Source organism: Perissodus microlepis, chromosome 18, assembly GCF_051167445.1.
Source record: "Perissodus microlepis isolate ML-2025 ecotype Zambia chromosome 18, ASM5116744v1, whole genome shotgun sequence".
NCBI classification, from domain to species: Eukaryota; Metazoa; Chordata; class Actinopteri; order Cichliformes; family Cichlidae; genus Perissodus; species Perissodus microlepis.
Genome location: NC_140478.1, coordinates 35,020,361 through 35,041,096, shown reverse-complemented (window position 1 = coordinate 35,041,096; position 20,736 = coordinate 35,020,361). Strand labels below are relative to the sequence as shown.

The window sequence follows — 20,736 nt, the reverse complement described above, 5'->3', positions numbered from 1 at the left end:
TGCCTTGGTTACTTGACTTCTGTCAATAAAAATGTGAAGAAAAAAATTAATAAAAGAGAATTACAGAAACTGCTGCTTTGTGTTTCTTCTTCTGTCTGCAGTCGTTTATCTGCCGCGTTCCCTCCAGCTGGTTTATCTTAACAGGAATTGAAACAGAAGAATAACAATTAAAAACAACCCATTGAGCACATGTGGTTTTATACATTTTTTATATATTAGATTTCTGTGGTTTGCAGTTCTTTAGATGTTATTCTGGGTTCTTATGTGACCTGGATGAGTCACTGGTAGCTTCTTGGAAAGTTCACCTCTCCGTTGTTCACTGGAGCCCCAAAGCCTTACAAACATTTGCAGACTAATAGATGCCAATAACTTTGTTTGTAATTTTTCTCACAAGTTTTCTTGAGCGTCTTTAAATCGTGGTGTGATGTTTGTTTTTCTGAGCTTTTAGCCTGCTTCACTTTGACAGACAGGTTCTGTTTGAGTGATTTCTGGATTTCTAACGAAATCATCATTTATAAAACACTTTTTTACTTACTTGGGTTATTTTTATCTAATATTAAAATTAGTTTGATCTTAAAATACAGGCCATATTACAGAGAAATGGAAACTAGAACTAAATATTATTATCACTGATAATGTATGGGAAGAGATGTGTCAAACTTGTCACAAGGGAATAAGTAGTCAATTATGGAGAGTTTGACTGGAAATTTAAAATTTAGATTTTTTTAATACACCTCTTGTTATCTCCTCATATTGTAAGGAACCCAATGCAGAACTATGTTGGAGAAAATGTGGGGGAATAGGAGACGATTCACATATCTTTTGGGACTGTCCAATAATTCAAGGTTTCTGGATAAGAATCAAAGAAGAAACAGAGAAAATCCTACAAGTAAATACTGCACTGAACCCCACCATATTTCTCTTGGGAGTTATACCTAGAGAGAGGTATACCATAGATGAAAAATATATACTGATAGCTAGGAAAAGGATAACTGTGAAATGGAAACAAACTCACCATCCATAACTCAATGGAAACAGAGACTGAAAAGAGTTCATACAATGGAAAGAATGACAGCAAGCCTGCAACTGAAGGTGGAGATCTTCCACCAGAGATGGATGTGTGGCCAGATACTTGGGTGAATGAACACGAACTTTGGAACATTGTAATATAAAGCTATAAATCTCCCCTACGACATGTCATTATATTAATCGTGGTCTGTTTTTTTCCCCTCTGTCTTATGTCAGAGAATGTTAATATGTTGCTTGTTTTTTTGGTTATTGCCACAAAAATTACTAAATAAAAAGTCCCCCCAAAAAATTTGTTTGATCTTATTTAATGAATAAAAAATGCATTAAATTAAACAAAGGTTGAGCTGTATTTTATGGATGGAGCATGTTGACAATGCTTGCTTAGCAAAAAACAAACAAAAAAAACCCCCAAAAATTTAATCTAATCTAAACCCAAACTGAGATAAAAATAAAACATTTCAAGACATTGAACTTGGAAAACTAAACTAAAAATAGGGGGTAAATCTTTATTTTTAGTGATCTCTCTACTGATTTTCATAAATGTTCCCTCTGACATTTGGCCTCCATATAACAATAATAATTTAAAAGCCTAAAAGTAACTGAAACTACTAAAAACTAAACTGAAAGAAGAAAATTCACTCTGGAGACTAACTGACACTAAACTGACCTTAAAAAGTCAAAATGGAATGAAAAATAAAAACTAGAAAATTCGAAACTAATAACTCTAGTAAAAGGTCACCTCCATCTTTTATCTACAGTCCATGTATTCAGTAGCATGTCTTCTTTAAAAAATAAGGGTTAATCTTTATTTAATTCAATAAATGTAATTAATATATTACACACAATTAAAATAAAAGTCCCCCATTCAGAGTCTGTTCACCTTAATTAAGACTAGTAATTTGGCTTAAGAAAAATAGAGATGAAAAAGTTTTTTTAAAGGAAGATTTTTTTTAATAAACAGCTGACATTACCTGAAACAAACTGATATTTTCACATTTTATTTATTCACAAGGATAATTTATGTCTAAGTTCTTATTCTGTTGATCACTTTAAGGTCGACGTTTGACATAAACAATTAAACAAAACCACATAACCTTTAACATTTTAATGATTCTGTTATACAGACGGGCTTTTCTTTAAAAAAGAAAAAAAAGAATAAACATCCACTGAGCTTGCAAAGCATGCATGAAGATATGTACATTTCCATTAGAACGTTTCCCCGCCCGTCACAGCAGCTTTCGAGAGCAGCGTCCCTTCTGTTCAGTGCACTAAACCCAAATCTCCGAGTGTACATGCTGCACGTTTATGGCTCGTTTTCTTTAACACACAATCCTTCACTCGTTTCAAAACAAACAGTATCGTTCACATCTCTATATGTTACCTTAATATTCTTTCATGCACATTTTTAAGACATTGAAGTAATCATAAACATCTCTAAGAGTTTGACTTTCTCTTTCTGCTACAGTCTGGTCTGCAGGCTCAATACTGGCTGAACAATCCTTTCTGTGGCATCCATGAGCTTATTTTCCTTTGCAGTGACACAACCGAAGCATAAGAAAATGATCACAGAATTATAAGTAAACATTATGCTGGAAATAAGACATTAACACTCTGTTTTTTAATTGAAAGTGTATATATATTTTTTTAAGTTTTAAAATGAATGTAATGTTTTGAATTATGGATGGATACTGATAAGGATGTAATGATTTATTTCTGATAAATCTCTTGTAAGGTCTCGAGTTCCTTAAAGGTGGAGAAACAAAACTCATACAGTAACCAGAGTTCATGACACTGAAACTTTTAAGTGGCACTTTCCCGGTCGCGGTGTACGTGCAGAAGGCTGATATCAGAACGTGAGCTGCATTTGTGGATATGAACAAATACAAACTAAAATGGCTGAAGGTGTAAGGCAGAAGTTTTCCCCTCAGTAGCACAACGCTGGAGGACCCAAAAATCCCTCCATGTTCAGGATCGGCGATCCTGTGGAGAAATAAAACAGCACATCAGACTAATACTGTGGATACGAATCCTGACTGACGTCTGTCATTACGTATTCTTACCTGTTAAGTCACTTGTGTAATGAGCCCTTTTTCAGGTTCGTGTTTATCATCCAGCTCCTCGTCAGAGTCTGAGCACGAAAGGGAAATCGGTCAGCGTTTTTATAGAAACACCACAGAAAATTTAGGATGATAAAAGAACGGTGGAGCCAGGATTTTAACTGCCAACCTTCAGATTAGAAGACGACCCCTCTGAACCCGGACGGCTCAGGTATTCATGCCAACTAAATGTATTATCCTTAAAGACATTAATGGCATCTACAACTGCTTAATAGCAGATGATGCCCTTCGCTCTTATTTTGAAAATTCAGCCACTGATAACCAGCCTGACAATTCCTGTCTTGTCAGGTTTCATCATTTTTAAATTTTCTTGTTTATTGACCTGTGTGAAACAACTGAGGCGCGCTTGTCTTAATCCGTCTGCAGGAGGCTGCAGGTTCAAAGCAGCTGCAGGAGTCTGGTGTGAGAATAAACCTTCACTTTTAATTCTTCACATTTTACAGAAACGGGAATTATTTTTGTATTTTGTGTTATCGACTGCAGCTCTGCTTCTGCTCTGGAGAGTGTCTGTGTCTGCAAAGGATGGGCCCACCCATTGTATGGAAGGCTCACTGCAGAGGCAGCTGAGTAATTGAATTGTTTTCTAAGCAATAAGATGTCTGCAGATGAAAAAGCTCCTTTCACTGTGCAGTGAAACAAATACTGAAGGAGCTACGCCACTCATTTCTGGGTGTGAAGTGCAAAGCTGGAAATCTAAAAACTCTAATAATAATAATAATAATAATAATAATGACAATAAAATGAACTGTATATCTTCATATTTTGTGTCTGTACGCTCATTTAAATGGGAATGAAGAGTCAGAATCATCAGACTGAGCAGTCTGAAGGAGCGACAGCTGAAGCGAGTGTGTCGGGTGTGTTTGGGTTTGTCTGATGTCAGTGGGAGGAAACAGACCTGCCAAAGACTCTGGCGGAGAGTAGAACTGCCCATCAGATAAAGGACCTGGACCCAGGAGAGGAGCCCTACTTGTATCTATGATGGACCGATGTTCTGAAACACAGAAGGATGAAGGAAGCAGGAATAACTGCATCAGCAGGACATCAATGAGGTTAAAATAACATAACAGTGGTGAAATAACTTTCATTTATCAGGTGAGTAAACACATTTGCAGATGTTGTTCATGGCATATAATTATTAATAATTACAGGTAAACTACCTGTGAAATAGCAACAGGAAGCTGATGCATTACGCTTTTTACTCTAACATTATAATAAATAATTATAATATTAACTTCTTATCCCATGATCTTTTATTTGAAATAAAACAACTGAATAAAATTACTCAGTATGTAGCTTTGAATGTTCACCAACAGGTGGCAGTGTTTCACCAGAGCGTCTGCTGCTGTTCTTTATCGTTTTCTTGTTTCTTTTTCATTCTCCACTCAGAGGCTCTTGAGTCATAGTACTTGTTTTTTCACATTCTTTTGCTAACTTAAAGGAAGGTTTTAAAAGGAACCTGTAAGGTAAACGATCTGTTGACAGAGATCACAGCAGCGACAGCAGCAGTACTGCAACAGTAATGAAGGTGCCTTTTTTATTATTAGCTCAATTGAGACTCACTGTTTTCGTCTTCGATCTCCTGAGGCAGGACCTTGAAGTCGAGCAGCCACGTTTCTATCCAGGCCAGAACGAAGGAGATGATGGGCAGCAGGTACCCAAAGGCCCCCTGACTCAGCAGCTACACAAGAAACACACACGTCCCAATATGAATACGTAATTCTACACAAAGCATACAAAATCTGACCATTTAAAATTTAGAAGGTGCAAAAACAAATATTTATTATTGTTAAGCAGCAGCAATTACAGGTTTTCCTGTACAGGAAGGAGATAGTTTGCTTCACTTCCTTAAATCCTCATGTATGCATCGCCATCGGGGAATATGGAGCAAAGACTGCAGAGGAAAATTAACTCCAACAACAAACTGTCCTCTAAGAGGTTTTTGTGTGTGGACATTGACACCAATACTAAAATAAATAAAGATATTATTAGAAGTAAAAAACTAAAGTCAGTGCAACATTTTTGTTACAAATAATGAAAATATTAGATGTTGTCAGGTTTCTTAGATCAAAGCTTTAAGTACCACCCTGTTTTCTGAGGTGCTGTTAAGGTGTGTGTGTGTGTGTGTGTGTGTGTGTGTGTGTGTGTGTGTGTGTGTGTGTGTGTGTGTGTAGGAGTGCACCCAGGAGTGCAGACAGTTAGGAATTGTAAAGCTTTTTCTTACCTTTGACAAAATAACTTTAGCAATCAGGAAAGCACAGCTGACTGCAGTGGTGATCTGCACAAAGACAGAAAACATCAGAAATGCTCATGCTGTTATTTTTGCTAATATTTTAAACAGAACCCCTTTTACCTGAAAACATCCTCGTGTTAATGGTCTTTAACTCTCTAAATATACTGAATATAATGAAGTGAAATGGAAAAATCACAGAATCACCCTGTAACAAACACTGATGCCCCCTGAAGACATATTTAATGCACAGAAACAAGAATTAGTGCATCCTCCTGCCAGACACTTCACTGTGCACCCAACAATGTGAGCTCTTGCTGGGCAGCGCCCTCTGCTGGCGCAATTACAGAAACACTGTTGTGGCGTACAGCCTTAAAACCTACCGCGATGGCCCACCAGTGACGAAGCTTGCAGACAGCGTAGGCCAGGATGAGGACGGCAAACCTGAAAACTGCCAGCAGCTGAGGGAGGGGAGGAAGGTGAAGGTGGCACAGAAGGAGGAGAGAAACAAAAAGGAAGGAAAAAAATAGTGAAAAAAACCCCCACATAAAATAAATGATATAAAGTTGATCATTTAAAGCAAAAGAAAGAACCTTACAAAGATGTCGAAGAAGGAGGCGTGGTAGTCGTAGTGCAGGACTTCTTGTTCCAGCCGATTCTGAATGCCGCCGTTAACCTGACAAACACAAACAGCTCATCATGACAAATACTCTGAATGTTAAAGTTAACCCTGACACAACTGAGGCTAAAATGACCTGAGTGAGGCAGTTATATTTTTTGTTACTAGAGGAATATTTTTTGTAAGTTTATTCCATCTAAAATAATAATCATAAGTTTTAATACAACACAAAAAACATGAGAAGTTGTAGGATTCAAATAAACATTTGGGGTTAGGGCTGTGCGATGACCAAAATCTCATATCCTCATGTAAGACATTTCTCATCCTGATAACGATGTATATGACAAAAAAGGGCTTTTTATGTAAACTCTATGAATCTTGGGCAACCCGACTTGTGTGAAGTGTTTTCAGCTGGGTGTCGTGTACCTGGAGCCGAGTGTTTTGACCGGTGCATGAAACTATATGTAACGGCCACCATGTTCTTTGTATTTATTACACGGCGTGCTGCGAGGAAAAGCCTGTTCTAACGTTTGAGTCTAAGGTTTATTTTGAGCACCTGACGGCTCTTTTTTGCTTCTCATCTGTAAACTCTGTCAACAACCTTTCACGTGATTCTTGCGTAGGTGGTAGAAGAGGTTTGTCGTGTTTGAGTCTGTGGTGGGAACCGGTTTGCGGCATAATTTGCATAGTAGAGTTTTCTGGTCCGTGTCAGACTTTTCATAACCAAATCATGTCCATGCTACAGGGGCCGGCCCTCATTAGGAATAAGGTCCTCGTTTTGTTTCGACTAGTCCTTCTGTTTGGAGCTACCTGGTTCTGCCTCATATTCACTGGCCATGCTGGTATTCTCTGCGCCCCGATGGAAAAACGTTGCCGTAAACAGCTTATTTTGGAAACCACGAAACAAACGATAGCGTACAATTTGAAACGATGAGGACGACTGACAATAATGTAACTGCTTCCTCCCGATTAATGGTTAACAGACCTGTTTTTAACAGGTCAAATAAGATAAAATAGTAAAACATGTAAACAGGCAAACTGAGCAGGAACCGTATTAATGTGTGCACAAGATTAAAAAACTTTTTTTTTCTGTAGTTCATAAACTCTGTTTGTTTGTGGTATCTAAATGCACCCTTACAGGAATACGTTTGATAATTCTGCTGACTTTATCCATCTCTTATCGTGATGGCATTTTAGTAACATTTTTTACTAAATGTTCCTTCCGGCTTTTTTCAGATGTGACATTTACAGAAAAAGCAACAACGCTGAGTAACATCTTCAAAAAGGAGAGAGACAGAGTCCACTCGGCTTAATTAATGATTGCTGTCATCTAAGAAGATAAACATGTTCAGAATAAATTAAAACTTTCAGTCAAATACTGTAAACAGTTCAGAGTCCTGGAGGACACAAACACTGTTCCAACATGCTGGACACTTCAATACTGCAGCACGAGCCTGTAAATTCTCCATTAGTTTAAATCAGCAGACCCTGAGATCACGGTTCAAAGCAGAAAAAACAAAGATCGGCACCCTGCACATACTGCAGCATTTCAGTAACTAAAAACCAGAAAAGTTCCTGCAAGAGCTCCTCCTAAACTGCCACCATGATAAAAGAATAGAAACAAACAGATGTATGTTTTTGTTTTTATCTGGATGGGTTAACAACACTGCCGTTTGTTAAAGACAAGAAATTCTTTCCTTTTAAAACAAAGCCTGGATGTAATTTGATAAAGTTAGTTAGCTTTCTAACACTCATCCAGATGTTAGTGGTGGGGCAGTGCTGAGAAAGCACAAATAGTTTGGTTTGGTTAAAATAACCTGTAGCATTAATCTTATTGCATATTTTTTATAATCCATTTAAATAACTGTGGAGGAGGACAGTCTGGTGCAATCTGGCCGCTGCGTTGTATGACAGCGCACAGATCTAATCAGGTATATCAACGGGTATACCTTTTTAATCCATCTTAAAGGACGTTGCCATCTGCGACTGATTTACTTATGGACAATCCTGTGGCTCTTATTTTGAAAGTTCAGTGTCTATCTGCTCTACCTTTATTCTGTCATCACTACCAGCCGGCTCTCTGGTTATGATGCTATTCTGGGAGTTCTGTAGTTGCTTCTCCAGAGAGTCTCTCATCCAGCTGTCTGACTCCACCTAACTGGACTGAAGCCCTCAACAGAGTCCATCTGCAGAACCTGCACCATGTCAAGAACTGGCTTCTGTACCTCTATATGAAGCTCACCAAGAGCAGAATGAGGATAGCTGCCGCAAACTGATGTGTAAGACGGTGGATTTGGAGCTCAACCACCACTGGATGAGATACTCACTGAAAAGGCAGCTGGTTTTATTACTCAATGATTTGTTGTTACAAAGATAAAAATTGTGAACAGGAAGAAGTAATGGTATTACTTCTCCCTTGTCACAAGAAGTCACCACAGCAGGTAGATGCCTTTCCTGAACCAAACCCAATGGGATAAGCGTCTCCTTCTGGGATCTTTCACCTGGTAGGCGAACCACTGTAAACCACGATACCAACTAAACCACTTGATAGTTTAGTTAAGAAAAAGTCTGTACAGATAAGGAACGTGCATTCTTCACCAGCTTTAAACCTTTGTTCACATGTAATGCCATATTCCACACTTTGCTATCAGTTGTGTACAAATCGGTGGCTACTCATGAGTTCCTCTGAACTTTCATACAACTGAGCTCAACAAACAATAACTGTCAGTCAGCAGAGGAAACTCATTTTTCCTCCAAAGTGATTCAGTGCATCAGAAATCTACGGTGTGTTTATTTTTGTTATTCAGTTCATCTGTGCCATATCGGACCGCAAGACCCTACAGCGGATAGTGGGAACAGCAGAGAAGATCATCGGGGTCTCTCTCCCCTCTATTGAGGACATCTACACTACACGCTGTATTCGCAAAGCCACCAGCATTGTGGCCGATTGGCTGGTCCTGGAGGAACGTTGTTTCGTTTCACTGTGAACTAAATGTATATGGTTGAAGTGACAATAAAAGCCAACTTGAAATTGAACTTGTGCGTCAAGCTGACTGCTGTTAATCGTACCGATCAGGCACAAAAGTAAAAGCAGATAGGAATGATGCTGTCAATCCGAAAGTCCACCACAAGCTGAAAGAAACAACTCTAAATGCTCTAAAAGAACAATAAATGTTTTTCCACAAAAAAGCAAAACCAAAGGCTCTGAGCCTGGCCTTTTAACGGCTTCACCTACTTTGGAGTTTTTTTTAAAAACTTCAATACTAGCGTTTTATCTTTCCTGACTTTGTTTAACTTTACTTTTAAATAACCCTTTAATCTCTGGGAAATAATAAAATCATCTTCAGTTTTAGTTTTTTCTTGAGCAAAATACATAGAAGACAGCAGATGCATCCAATAAATTTCTCCCGAGTAGGCTGACTCAGTCAAAAAGGCTCACTGTCTGGTGATACATCTTAATCTCGTGTGGTTTTACATTGCTGTAAAAACTTTATTACTACAGATATCTAATAAAAAAACAAAACTGCTGTCACAGCCACTACAAACACAGACTTACATTGAGTTCTGTGATCCAGAGCATGGTGATGAACAAGAGGTCAAAGGTGACAAAGAGGCAGAAAGTCCTCCTCACATCCGAGATGCATTTCTTCTCTCCGATGTCGTACGCCTCCAATCTCACAGAAACGGCCGGGGAGTTGACAGACCCCATGCCTGTTCTGACAGGGATCTGTGAGTAGCTACCGCTGCTCTTATATGCATTCCTGTTATTTGGTGGTGGGGGCAAAAAAAAAAAAAGAGAGCCTCTGTACCCGAGTCTTGGGTACAGCCTGAGCTCTGTGTTCTTTTGAGCTGAAATGGAGAGGCTTTGATCAGTGGATGAGCTCGATGGCGGTTCACTGTCACCTGGATCATGATTGGATGCTCATGTTTATAGTTTTATCTTTCTTTGTAAAGTCAGCTGTTCTGCTGCTCTGTATGTGATTGGTCAGATGCCCCCAACGCCACCCCTTTCATGTAAACAGGCTAGTAGCTAAAATGGGAAACCCTGGGTTACCTTATAGAGTTGATAACTAGCGTCATGTGATCACTTAGTCTGATTGACAATGTTGGGATAAGTTAATCAAGATAACAGAAAGATTTCTTGAGTATGATGAACAATGAATTTAACTCCTAAATATGACTTCCTAACACAGAATGTGATGACGTCATACGCTTTGTACTTTGATGTGTGGTGATTGGAAGTGTCTGTGTGGTGCAGCCTGGACAGACCAGACCAGCTGCACCACACAGACACTTCAAACCTCACCCGAGGACAAAAAGGACAAGAACAACAACAAAAAAAGAAAGAAAACAAACCTTAGAAACATGCAGGGTTACAGGAGAAGCCAGTCGTGCAGAGGTGAGCCTGTGCGAGTCTGAATTTAACTCCTATTTATGACTTCCTACCAAAGAATGATGATGGGAGAATTTGGATTTATTTATTAACAGATTTATTACGCATTAGTTTTATGGGTCTGTTCCACTTAAGGTCAGATTGGTGTCTATGAACCAAAATGAGTTTCACACCAAGACTAAACTCGTGTCATGGTTTGCATTATGCAGTGGTTACAGTGGTGACACTTATTAGACTCTGAAGTCTGTGCACCAGTTTTTCAGGGTCCTGTAGGTGCAATTGTTGCGACCACTGTAAATGTGACACCATCACAGAAAAATTGTATAAAATCAGAAGAAGAAAGAGAACTCTAATATGATGGCTGCACACCAGCTGGATCATTATAACAACATCACATCACATGAGTAACTTCAACATGACGAGACTTCAAGGACTCCAACAATGTTCATACAGTGAGGATAAATAATGTTTTTTATTATTTATTATAAAAAGGACACAATATAGATATATAAAATGCAGCCAGAACTCCAATAACTAACATGTCCATTAATTTGACACGTTGGTTTATATATAATTTCTTTTTCTCTCTTAGCTTTTCAGCTCCACATTTTTGCCATTTCTTCCACACTCAACTCTTTTCTACAAGCTGAGCACACAGTGAAGGTAGGGGAGGGCTGGTGGCATTAAGAGATTTGATTGGGCAATCTAGGGGCCAGTTAGTTCTTTCCTTTGGTGAAAGTTGGGCTCTTCAATTCAGCATGGTACAACTCCAAAGATTCTGCAACATCAAACCCTCTGTCTGCTAATATTACATCCAGTTACAAGATGAGCTTCCCGACCCCCTGAACTACGGATGCCCTACATGACTGTTAGGACAACTTATGTATTGCAAGTATGCAGTACTAAGAATAACTTGATGTTTCTGACTTTGCATTATGAATTGTTTACCCACTGACAAACATTTCAAGTTCTACTAAATTAAAAAACAATTTGTGGTAACCTGATTATGATTCAAAAAGAATAATTAAAAACACAGAACTGGAGAAACTTTCCAACAACTTGAAGTGCAAAAACACTGAGGTGCAGATGTTAAAGCAGCAACTAGAGAAAACAAGCAAAGACCTGCAGTGTACACTTCAAGAACTCGAGAGAAGTCAGCAGCTACAAGACGCACACAACAAATTACAACACAGTTATACAGAGATGCACGAGGCAAAGCTTATGCAGGAGGCCAAATGTAAAGAACTGAAAGAAAGGCTCGAAGAAAAACAAGCCAAATTAGAAGAAGTGGAGACAACATGCAGGAAACTCGAGAAGGAAAATACACAAACAATTGATGAGTTACGAACCCTCATCCTAGAGAAAAAAGTGCTCGTGGAAAAGATGATGGAAAAGAAGAAAAAACGCTTCCGCTTCTTCTGGAGAAAGAGCACTCCTGCTTTTTCTACTTTTTCTACTTTTCCTTCTGCTGATGTCACCCCGTCTTCCTCCTCCACCGTTGCATCGTAATTTTCACCTTAACTCCTAACACCTGTCCCATCTCCCCCCCACCCCCCCTTTCTCTTTCACCCTCACCCCCCAACCAGTCCCGACAGTTGACTGCCCCCTCTAGAGCCTGGTTCTGTCATAGGTTTCTTCCTTTAAAGGGAGTTGTTCCTATCCACTGTCGCACCCAGTGCTTGCTCAGAGGGCATAGTTGGGGTTCTCTCTCCTCTATCTCTTTCCTCCTTTCTATCCCTTTCCTTTACCCTCTTCTTTACCCCCCACCCCTCCCCCCTTTTCTATTCCCCCGCTTTTCTATTTCCTTAATAATTTAATAATAAACACAATTGGCTACATTTTAAATGTGTCTGATCAACGTCTTCATTCAAGAATGAATTGTCTTTCTCACGGAGTCATGTGTATTTTGTGTTTTCCTCGGGCTGGTGATCCCCGCGGTCGTTCAGCCCCGGAGTCCAGAGTTTTAGTGTTTTAATCACATTTAGTGTTACATTTCAGATCACCACAATAGGATATCCATAATTTAGGATTCAGGCATTTGTTTTAGTTCAATATCGTAATCATTCTATGACTGAGTAGTTTACAGAACCTTCAGTCTGCAGCAATAACTTCTGTTGGAGCTATTTGTTCTTATTTTTTATTATTTTGAAATTAGTTAAAGTTTGTTGTTAGTTTACTTATATGTTGGGGTTTATTTACAAGTTTATTTGTAGGTTAATATTTCTTTCAATGTTTTGTTTGTTTGATGTTACCTTGTTAAATTAGTCAGTAAAAGCTGTAGGGCCATTTTGTTTCTATAAATAAAGAGACTGGTATAGGACCAGCATGCACTGGGGTGAGCCTATGGTTTTTTACTAGAGCAGGAGAAGCAGCAGGAAGTAACTAAAAATGGATCTTGTTATTGCTTGCCAAACTGGATAAAATAAACCATAAAAACGCAACTTTAAAGTTTGGACAGTGGACTTCTTTTGCCTGCGTACGAAATATTATCTCAGTGCAGCAGTGGCTTGTGGACCTTTAACTGTGGGATGTTTGGTTTGTCAAACAAAAGGAATTGCCACTACAAAAAGTAAAAAACCTGCCCCTGGACAAAGGAATAATCCTTCATTAATGGATATGTTGGATATATGGATTTCAAGGATCACCGTCGAACTCGAATAAAAGTTACTGGATCGTCTGTAAGTACTCCAGACGGATTTGATGTTGAAGCCTGGATCAACATGTCACTCGTTCATCAAAGCTGGTGAGTGACAATATTGTTTAAGCCGTAAAGGAAAACGGTGAAGCTATTGGAGTTTAAAGACATTATTTCATTACAAAGACTGATGAACTGAGTTTTGATGTACTAAATTTGTGCATAATAGGATCACTAATTGAAACATGCCAACGCCCTCTGTGGAAATGTTTGTTCACTGCAATCATGTTTGCGCTTTATGCTATGGATTCTCAGTGTGCTGTGCATCTTTATAATGTTTGAAATAATCCAAGAGGACAATAAAAATGTCGGATATTAAGAGTAAACAAGAGAGTAAACAAGAGGATGACACTCAGATGCAAGCAGAGAAAAGAAGCATCAAATTTACGCCAAAAGGTTTGGATTTGTATATAAAGACATGCCAAGAAAAGCGGAGTTCAATGTGTAAGCAAGCATCTAAGTACATGGGGAAAATTTCTGCTTTAATGACCTCACATGAGAAGGTTAAGGAAGTGTCTTCGGAATTTGGGAAGTTTATTAAATGCTATCAAGATGCAAACGCTTTGCAAGAATCCTTTTTAAGTTTGCCACTGCCAGAAGATGAAGTGAAAAGGCAAAGCGCACATTTTCAGTCTAAGGTGACAGCATTCTCTGTTTTTATGGACAAAGTAAAGGTTTGGTTGCAGGAAGCAGGCGAGCCGTATACTGAACAAAGCAATACTGCTCTTAATGATCAAGCTGTTGAAAGTTTGGATGAAATAAATCCTGAAGACAGTGTCTCTAATATCTCAAGTGTAAAGCCACCTTGGAAAACATTGTCACAGCAAAGTCGAATTTCATCAACATCTTCCGCACGCATTAAAGCTGCGGCTGACAAGGCAGCGCTCATGGAGCGACTCGCTGCATTAAAGAAAAACATTCTATTGAAGCGCAAGAGGAAAAACTGAGAAAAGAAAAGGAGAAATTATCCTTGGAAACAGAGTTGGCAGCAACTAAGGCAAAGCTTCGTGTCTTAAAAATAAACTGAGTTTGTAGCTCTGAGCGTTCTGATGGAATGAACTCTTATTTTGAAAGAGGGCACGTACAAGAAGCGCCTAATTTAAATCCTTGTGCTGATACATTTGTTCCGGCAGAAAGAGATTACTCTGGTACAAATTCTGCATCTGAATCACAAGTAATCATACCTAGACAAAGTCAAAAACAACATCAGGTGGATGAGGTGATGGTAAAAGTTGATGATTCAGCTCAAGTGACGCAGCAAACACAGCCTCAGTCTCCTACTTTGACTGAGAATTGCACGAAGGAGATTGTCAATATTATGCAAAAACAAAATGACATCACTACTTTGCTTGTAAAACAAAACTTATCTTCTGTCCTTCCAGCTAGAAACATCCCTATGTTTGATGGAGACCCTTTACAGTACAGATCATTTATGAATGCCTTTGAAAATGGAGTGGAAGCTAAAACTGATAACTGGAGCGACTGTTTGCATTTTTTAGAGCAGTTCACTAGGGGGCAGCCTAAAGACTTGGTGCATAGTTGTCAGCATTTACCTCCTGAGCAGGGCTATTCCACAGCCAAATGTCTTCTTGAAGAACATTTTGGGAACGGAAATAAAATTGCCTCTGCATAGATGGAGAGGATTGTGAGTTGGGCACCTATTAAAAGTGAGGATGTGAAAGGTCTACAGTCATTCTCTCTTTTTCTTCAAGGATGTTCGAATCCAACACAGCAAGTTGTTTATATGAAGGAGTTGGATTTGCCCTCAAATATGAGAATGATTGTTATGAAACTTCCATACAAATTGAGGGAAAAATGGAGAGTTGTTGCCTATGAACTGCAGGAACAAAATGGTCACAGAGCAGTGTTCACTGATCTGGTTGCCTTCATAATAAAACAGGTGAAAGTAGCATAAGATCCAGTGTTTGGCAACATCCAAGACTCACAATCTGGAAGCAGCTTTAAAGTTTCAAGTTCCACCAAGCAAAGAAAAAAGGGAAGTAGTTTTGCCACTAATGTCAGTACGGTTCCAGGAGTCAAAACTCAATCAACTGGAAGCAGAACAAATTCCACTGTTCTGAATAGTTGTTTGTTTTGTTCACACAGCAGTCATTTACTAGAGAATTGTAAGCAGTTTAAAGCTAAAATGCATCGAGATAAGTTGACTTTTATCAAGGAAAGGGGAATTTGTTTTGGTTGTTTAAAAGTTGGTCACATAAGCAAAGACTGTAGGAGTCGTTTGAGACACAGCAGCTGAGCAAATGATCATTTCATGCTGAAGACATCCTCAGACAGAATTAAATACATACATAAACACAGCCTGGTGCCAATAACACAGCTAATGACACTGCTGTATCACTGGCTTTACTGATTAAAGACCATATCTGAAGGAAATCTTTGAACACAACATAAAGTGACCTTTTAAACCTGCGACACTGATGCTGCATTCAAGGACCATTAAAAACATTTTAAAGGACTTAAGAACATCAAGAAAATGTGACTTGTTTCTCTGTAATGAAGCTGTTTTAGTGAAGAAAGTTGAAAGGTCACAGAGCGACTGCTGAATCTTCTGCTCTAAACATGAACTCTGAACTTTGTGATGCTTCAGGAGGAAAACTGCTTCAGTTATTCTCTCAGATTAGTTTCATATTTTCTGCATCAGATTTGAGTGAGATCCTGGAATGAAGACAGAAGAAAAGACTTTGTTCAAAGTTTGATTTATAGTCAAACCTTCCAGTTTATTCACACAATAAAACATCAACACAATATATGAATTCATTCATTAAAATCACAGTTTTTCCTCATTTGTTTGATGATTTTGACAAAAACAAACACAAACACACACACATGGTCTGCCATACTCATGAAGAGAAATGTCGACATTTTTCAATACAAATATTCCAAAAACATTTAGAGGATAGAGAAGTTTACATTTTCATGTGGAGAAATATTTTAGTAAATCAAAATGATGATGAGCAGTGATAGCCTCCATAAACAGTCACAGGAAAGATCTCCTTTAAAAACTCAGAAACATCAAGAGAACAACTAGACGATGTGGAGGTACCACCCATAATGTTTGACTGACAGCTGATCTCTGTGCAGAAATGATGGAGAGAAAATAAAATGAAACTAAAATACAGATTTAAACCCACAATATGAAAGACTTCAGTCTATTTCACTTTAATCAACTCAGCAGTGGCTCCATAATCATAAAGCCAAAGTCCAGCATAGAGCGGCTGAGTGAATGTGGTCTGGACTCTGTGGAGGAGAGTCATGGTTTCAGAGACGCTGTAGAAGGACAAAATACCTGCTCTGTGATCCAGGTACACTCCTACTCTGGAGGAACGAGGACCTGAGACAGGAGTTTGGATGTTGTTGTACCAAAATGTATAACTGTTGTTGATACAATCTAATGACCAAGATTTGTCATTACGTCCAAATAAACATTCTTTACCCCCTCCTTTTCTGCTGATATTCTTGTATGCGACTGCTACATAAACTCCTCCCCCTCTCCACTCCACCTCCCAGTAACAACGTCCAGTCAGACTCTCTCTACTCTGGACTGACCACGATCCAGTGAATCTGTCTGGATGATCAGAATAAGACTGTTGTTGATTCATTAATGTTACTTTTCTGTTCCCCTCTGATAATAACAGCAGTTTGTTTGCTGTGTTTGGATCCAGTGTGATTTCACATGAATATTTTAAGAATCCAGCTCTGGTCTTTGGCTCTGCTGGTGGATCTGACAGTAAAACATCCACTTCAGTGACTGTCAGTGAGATGTTTGTCCATTCCTCTCTCAGAATGTCCTGTAGTTTATCTCTGACCTCTGACACAGCTGCTGTCACATCCTCAAAGTAGCTCAGAGGACGGATATTGATGCTGGATGAGTCTGTAGACTCACTGAGTGCTGACAGTGAGGGGTAGTTGTGTAGAAACTGGATGTGATCCTCTGTGTGTGAGAGCTGCTTCAGCTCAGCATCTTTCCTCTTCAGCTCAGTGATCTCCTGCTCCAGCTTCTCCTGAAGCTCTTTGACTCGACTCACTTCAGTTTCCTGCTGGGATCTGATCTGCTGCTTCACATCAGAGCTTCTTTTCTGGATGAGATGGATCAGCTCAGTGAAGATCTTCTCACTGTGCTCCACTGTTTGATCAGCAGACTGATTGATGGCCTCCACCTCCTGTTGAAGCAGCTTCACATCTTTCTCTCTGTCCTGGATTCTCTGCTGGATGTTTTGTCGACTCACCTCCAGCTCTCTCTGCCTCTCAGTCCTTTCTGCTGCAGCTGAGACTGTGTCGTGGCCTTTATGTTCATCCACAGAGCAGAGATAACAGATACTCTGCTGATCAGTACGTGTCAGTGTGTGCATATCAGTGTATGTGTGTGTGTGTGTGTGTGTGTGTGTGTGTGTGTGTGTGTGTGTGTGTGTGTGTATGTGTGTGTGTGTGTGTGTGTGTGTGTGTGTGTGTGTCCAGAGTTCAGCTGAGACAGTGTCCTTCGCCCTGCTAGGCTAAGTAAACAGTCTTCCAGCCAACCCAGGTGGCCTTGCATGGAATGGGGGGAACAGTCTAAACAGTCGTTATCAGGGTGTTTTGTTCAGCTCCAGCCTTGAGACCGCAGCTGGCGCCGAAGGGGTCTCCGCATGAAGTGATGATGGTTTTTACTTTAGTGCGAACACCTCATATGAATTTCAAAGCTGTTCTAACAGTCCAACACTGGTCTCTCAATCTCCCGTTGGAGAGCCGCGAGCTTCTCCATGATGTTATCCAAACTTACGTTTCGTGATGTTGTCATTCTTTTTGCTCAAAGAGCAGGTTCTGAGAACTCATGACTGCAGTGCACTTCCCCAAGATGTGATCAATTTGCGCTCAAAGGTGTTAGTCGAGCTAGCCCCTCCAGATGTAATCCAGTTTTCCACTCAGAGGTCTTGTTCTGAGTATTCACGGCAGCCGTGCGTTCTCCAAGATCTTCTCCGTGCTGCACTCAATGAGCCCATTTTGAGAAACTCACGCCTCGTCCCATCATTTCAATCCCAGCGGGCAGCCTTGTGGGGGTTTGAACAGCCGGTTCCGCTTCCTTAATTCTTCGATAAGCCAGGGCCAAGCCAGCTCCGATCAGCAAGAACCCTGTTATTATGGTTCCGAATAGGTAGATATCTTCAGCAGTCAGGCTCAGCCGAGCCCAGACTTCTCGTTGAGAAGGGGTGTCAATTGCATTCAGAGACCAGTTGATCAAATCCATAATTCCTCTTTTAGGTTTTAGAGAACAGACTGTGAGAGAGTCTTCCAGGGAGAAGTAAGTAAAAACACAAGACAAGACAAGGACATAAGAAGCTAAGTAGGGAAGATAAGGAGAGGAGAGGAGAAAAGTGCGACCGCCTTCGCTGAGAGCCCTGTAAGTCTCTCTAAAGATCATCATAATTACATATGAAATTATATGTACAAATTATATGTTCCATTACACTATTAACAGCACAGATTATACAGCAAACATCAGATTCATGGATGGAGCCAGAGGCTGAATGACTGTTCAGTCCTCTTTAGGAAACGATCTTCATATGACGACAAACACGACAACAATCAGCTGTCAAACTGTACAAGAAGTTCACAGTAATGTAAAAGAAGTTATATCACTTTATTTTTAAATGTACGCACTCAGGGTCAGGACTGAAGACACTGATCGAGAAAATACTCTAAATATAAATATTCACCTAAACATTCAAAATTATTCAATTGCATGAAAAGAAATATGAACTCTCTACAATACTGGCTTCTGATTGGCTGAAAAAGCAGGTGCTGAACTTCAGAAGAGCTAAACCTGCAAAACTGTGTAAAACCAGAGTGGATGCTGCCCTCTGACCTTTCAGAAGTACGATCTTTTTATGAAGACACAGAGGCAGAGTTATTATTCATCACTTTAAAGATGATATTCGTTATCTGTTCTTCACTCGTTGTCTAGTAAAGTCCAGAGAATGAGACACATAATTTCAAAACATACAGCTGCATGTTAGAGATCAGAGTTCTTCAGTCTCATGAGAACTCATGGAGACTAAATGTCAGACACATCAACAGTAAATGTCGTTCCTCCCCCCGTGAGTTTGTGTCCTCCACACTTGTTTACACAAACATCTGAGGTTTGAACAGTGTGCAAAACCACATGTTACAAAGCTGCTGAGCTACTGAATACTGGAATATTTCATTCAATATCACCATCTGACCAAAGGACAAACACAGAGAGGATTAGAGCGCCAAACTTTGTTTCAAACTGTTTCAGATTTTAGAGGCAAAAAGCAGAATTTCTACCTGGACAAAGAAATCAAAGCAGGAGAAAAACAAGCTTTTTACATTTATTCAAAGGCATTATGTGAATGTACTCTGAGCCACAGCCTCCTAAAGTAAAGACATTTTATCATCTAAACCAGACAGAGTCATGTTTTCAGCAGTGTCTGTATCCTCCATATAGACCATGCCATGGTCCACCTAGGGTGACCAGGTGTCTGACTTTATGTGGGACTACACAGCGCTCAGTCCTTGTTTCCCTGTGCCACACACACATTGAGCCAATGTCCAGTTTTTTTATTGACTCTAGTTTCTGTCGATCGGTAGGCCCACAAAAAAACCCTGTACAGGAAGTAGATTTCATCTCTCTGATAAAAGGAGTTCTAATCCCTGATCCTATGAGTCTGACCCAGTAGATAATATTTATATGATCATATTTATGCCTTTGTTGTTTCACAAAGGGTTAAAAACGTTCACAGGTTGGACTGTGGTTCTCCTTTTAGTGTCTCTGCTGGAATTTTAACTGTGAGCCTCTTAGATCCAAACTTCTGAACTGCTCATCTCACAGAGGACAAAAGGGAAGAACCCCGAATCTCTTCTTCACCTCACTTTTATACCTGCTCACCCTTTCTCCCCCCTTCCCTCACTGGACGTCACATCTGCACACTTGGGCCAATCAGGTTGTTGACATTTGATCATCTGATGTCCACCCACACCTCATCTCTCTCTCTCTCTCTCTGATTTACAAGATTTAACACAAACTTTAAACTTTAAAATCACTTCATTACATTTTCTTTGTTATTCTTAACACAGAAAATTCACATTCAAAAACTTAACACAGAATAAAACAGAGTAGCCAGTAGTGGGACATGGTTCCAGCAACTCTGATGGTGACGGCCCGTTTGAAGCTGAAGCTCCGGCACATGTGTCAAAAAATCAACACACTGCTTCAGAAACGCTGTGCTGAGGCTTGGTTTAGAAATATGATATACACATAATTATAATGATATAACTTATAGTATATTATATATAAACGTACCAGTCTGCTGGTTAATTACATAATCAGGTGGAGGCAGTGACCTCACAACCTCCTATAAGCTTTAAGTTAAGGTTACTTTATTTATACCCACAGGTAAATTTGCTTTACAGAACAATGATAGCATTTGGCCTCCCTTCACAAACACACACACCTAATGAAACCTGACAAAACACATATTTAGTAATTAAACAAAGTGAATCAAATCAAAAACAATTCTTATTGAGTTCAATGACAGCAGCAGGGACAAAGCTGTTTTTATAATGCTTTGTCCTGCATCTTGGAACTAGAAACCTCCGTCCTGAAGAAAGAAGCTAAATCCACCCCGTAGAGGATGGGAA

General features: G+C 39.5%; 2 protein-coding genes across 2 annotated transcripts; both read right to left on the bottom strand.

Annotated features, from left to right (window-relative positions):
• Positions 1 to 2,119: 2,119 nt before the first annotated feature.
• LOC146368796 (STARD3 N-terminal-like protein) lies at positions 2,120 to 9,701 on the bottom strand. The gene is made up of 8 exons (XM_084913593.1): positions 9,545 to 9,701; positions 5,972 to 6,066; positions 5,757 to 5,834; positions 5,368 to 5,421; positions 4,707 to 4,824; positions 4,042 to 4,137; positions 3,090 to 3,157; positions 2,120 to 3,009 (listed from the first exon to the last, which is right to left on the bottom strand). The coding sequence occupies exons 1-7, from the start codon at positions 9,699 to 9,701 to the stop codon at positions 3,093 to 3,095; spliced, it is 663 nt and encodes a 220-aa protein (XP_084769719.1). The 3' UTR covers positions 2,120 to 3,009; positions 3,090 to 3,092.
• A 6,127-nt stretch (positions 9,702 to 15,828) lies between these two features.
• Positions 15,829 to 17,450, bottom strand: LOC146368795 (tripartite motif-containing protein 16-like). The gene has a single exon (XM_084912569.1). It carries the CDS (start codon positions 17,448 to 17,450, stop codon positions 16,251 to 16,253), a length of 1,200 nt encoding a protein of 399 aa, XP_084768695.1. The 3' UTR covers positions 15,829 to 16,250.
• Between the last annotated feature and the right edge of the window lie 3,286 nt (positions 17,451 to 20,736).

Coding starts and splice junctions, on each gene's coding strand:
- LOC146368796 (XM_084913593.1), bottom strand. CDS start 9,701: ATGGGGTCTGTCAACTCCCCGGCCGTTTCTGTGAGATTGGAGGCGTAC. Junction 5,422..5,756: donor GTCACTGGTGGGCCATCGCG/GTAGGTTTTAAG, acceptor GTCTTTGTGCAG/ATCACCACTGCAGTCAGCTG. Junction 4,138..4,706: donor GGAGATCGAAGACGAAAACA/GTGAGTCTCAAT, acceptor TCTGTGTTTCAG/AACATCGGTCCATCATAGAT.
- LOC146368795 (XM_084912569.1), bottom strand. CDS start 17,450: ATGCACACACTGACACGTACTGATCAGCAGAGTATCTGTTATCTCTGC.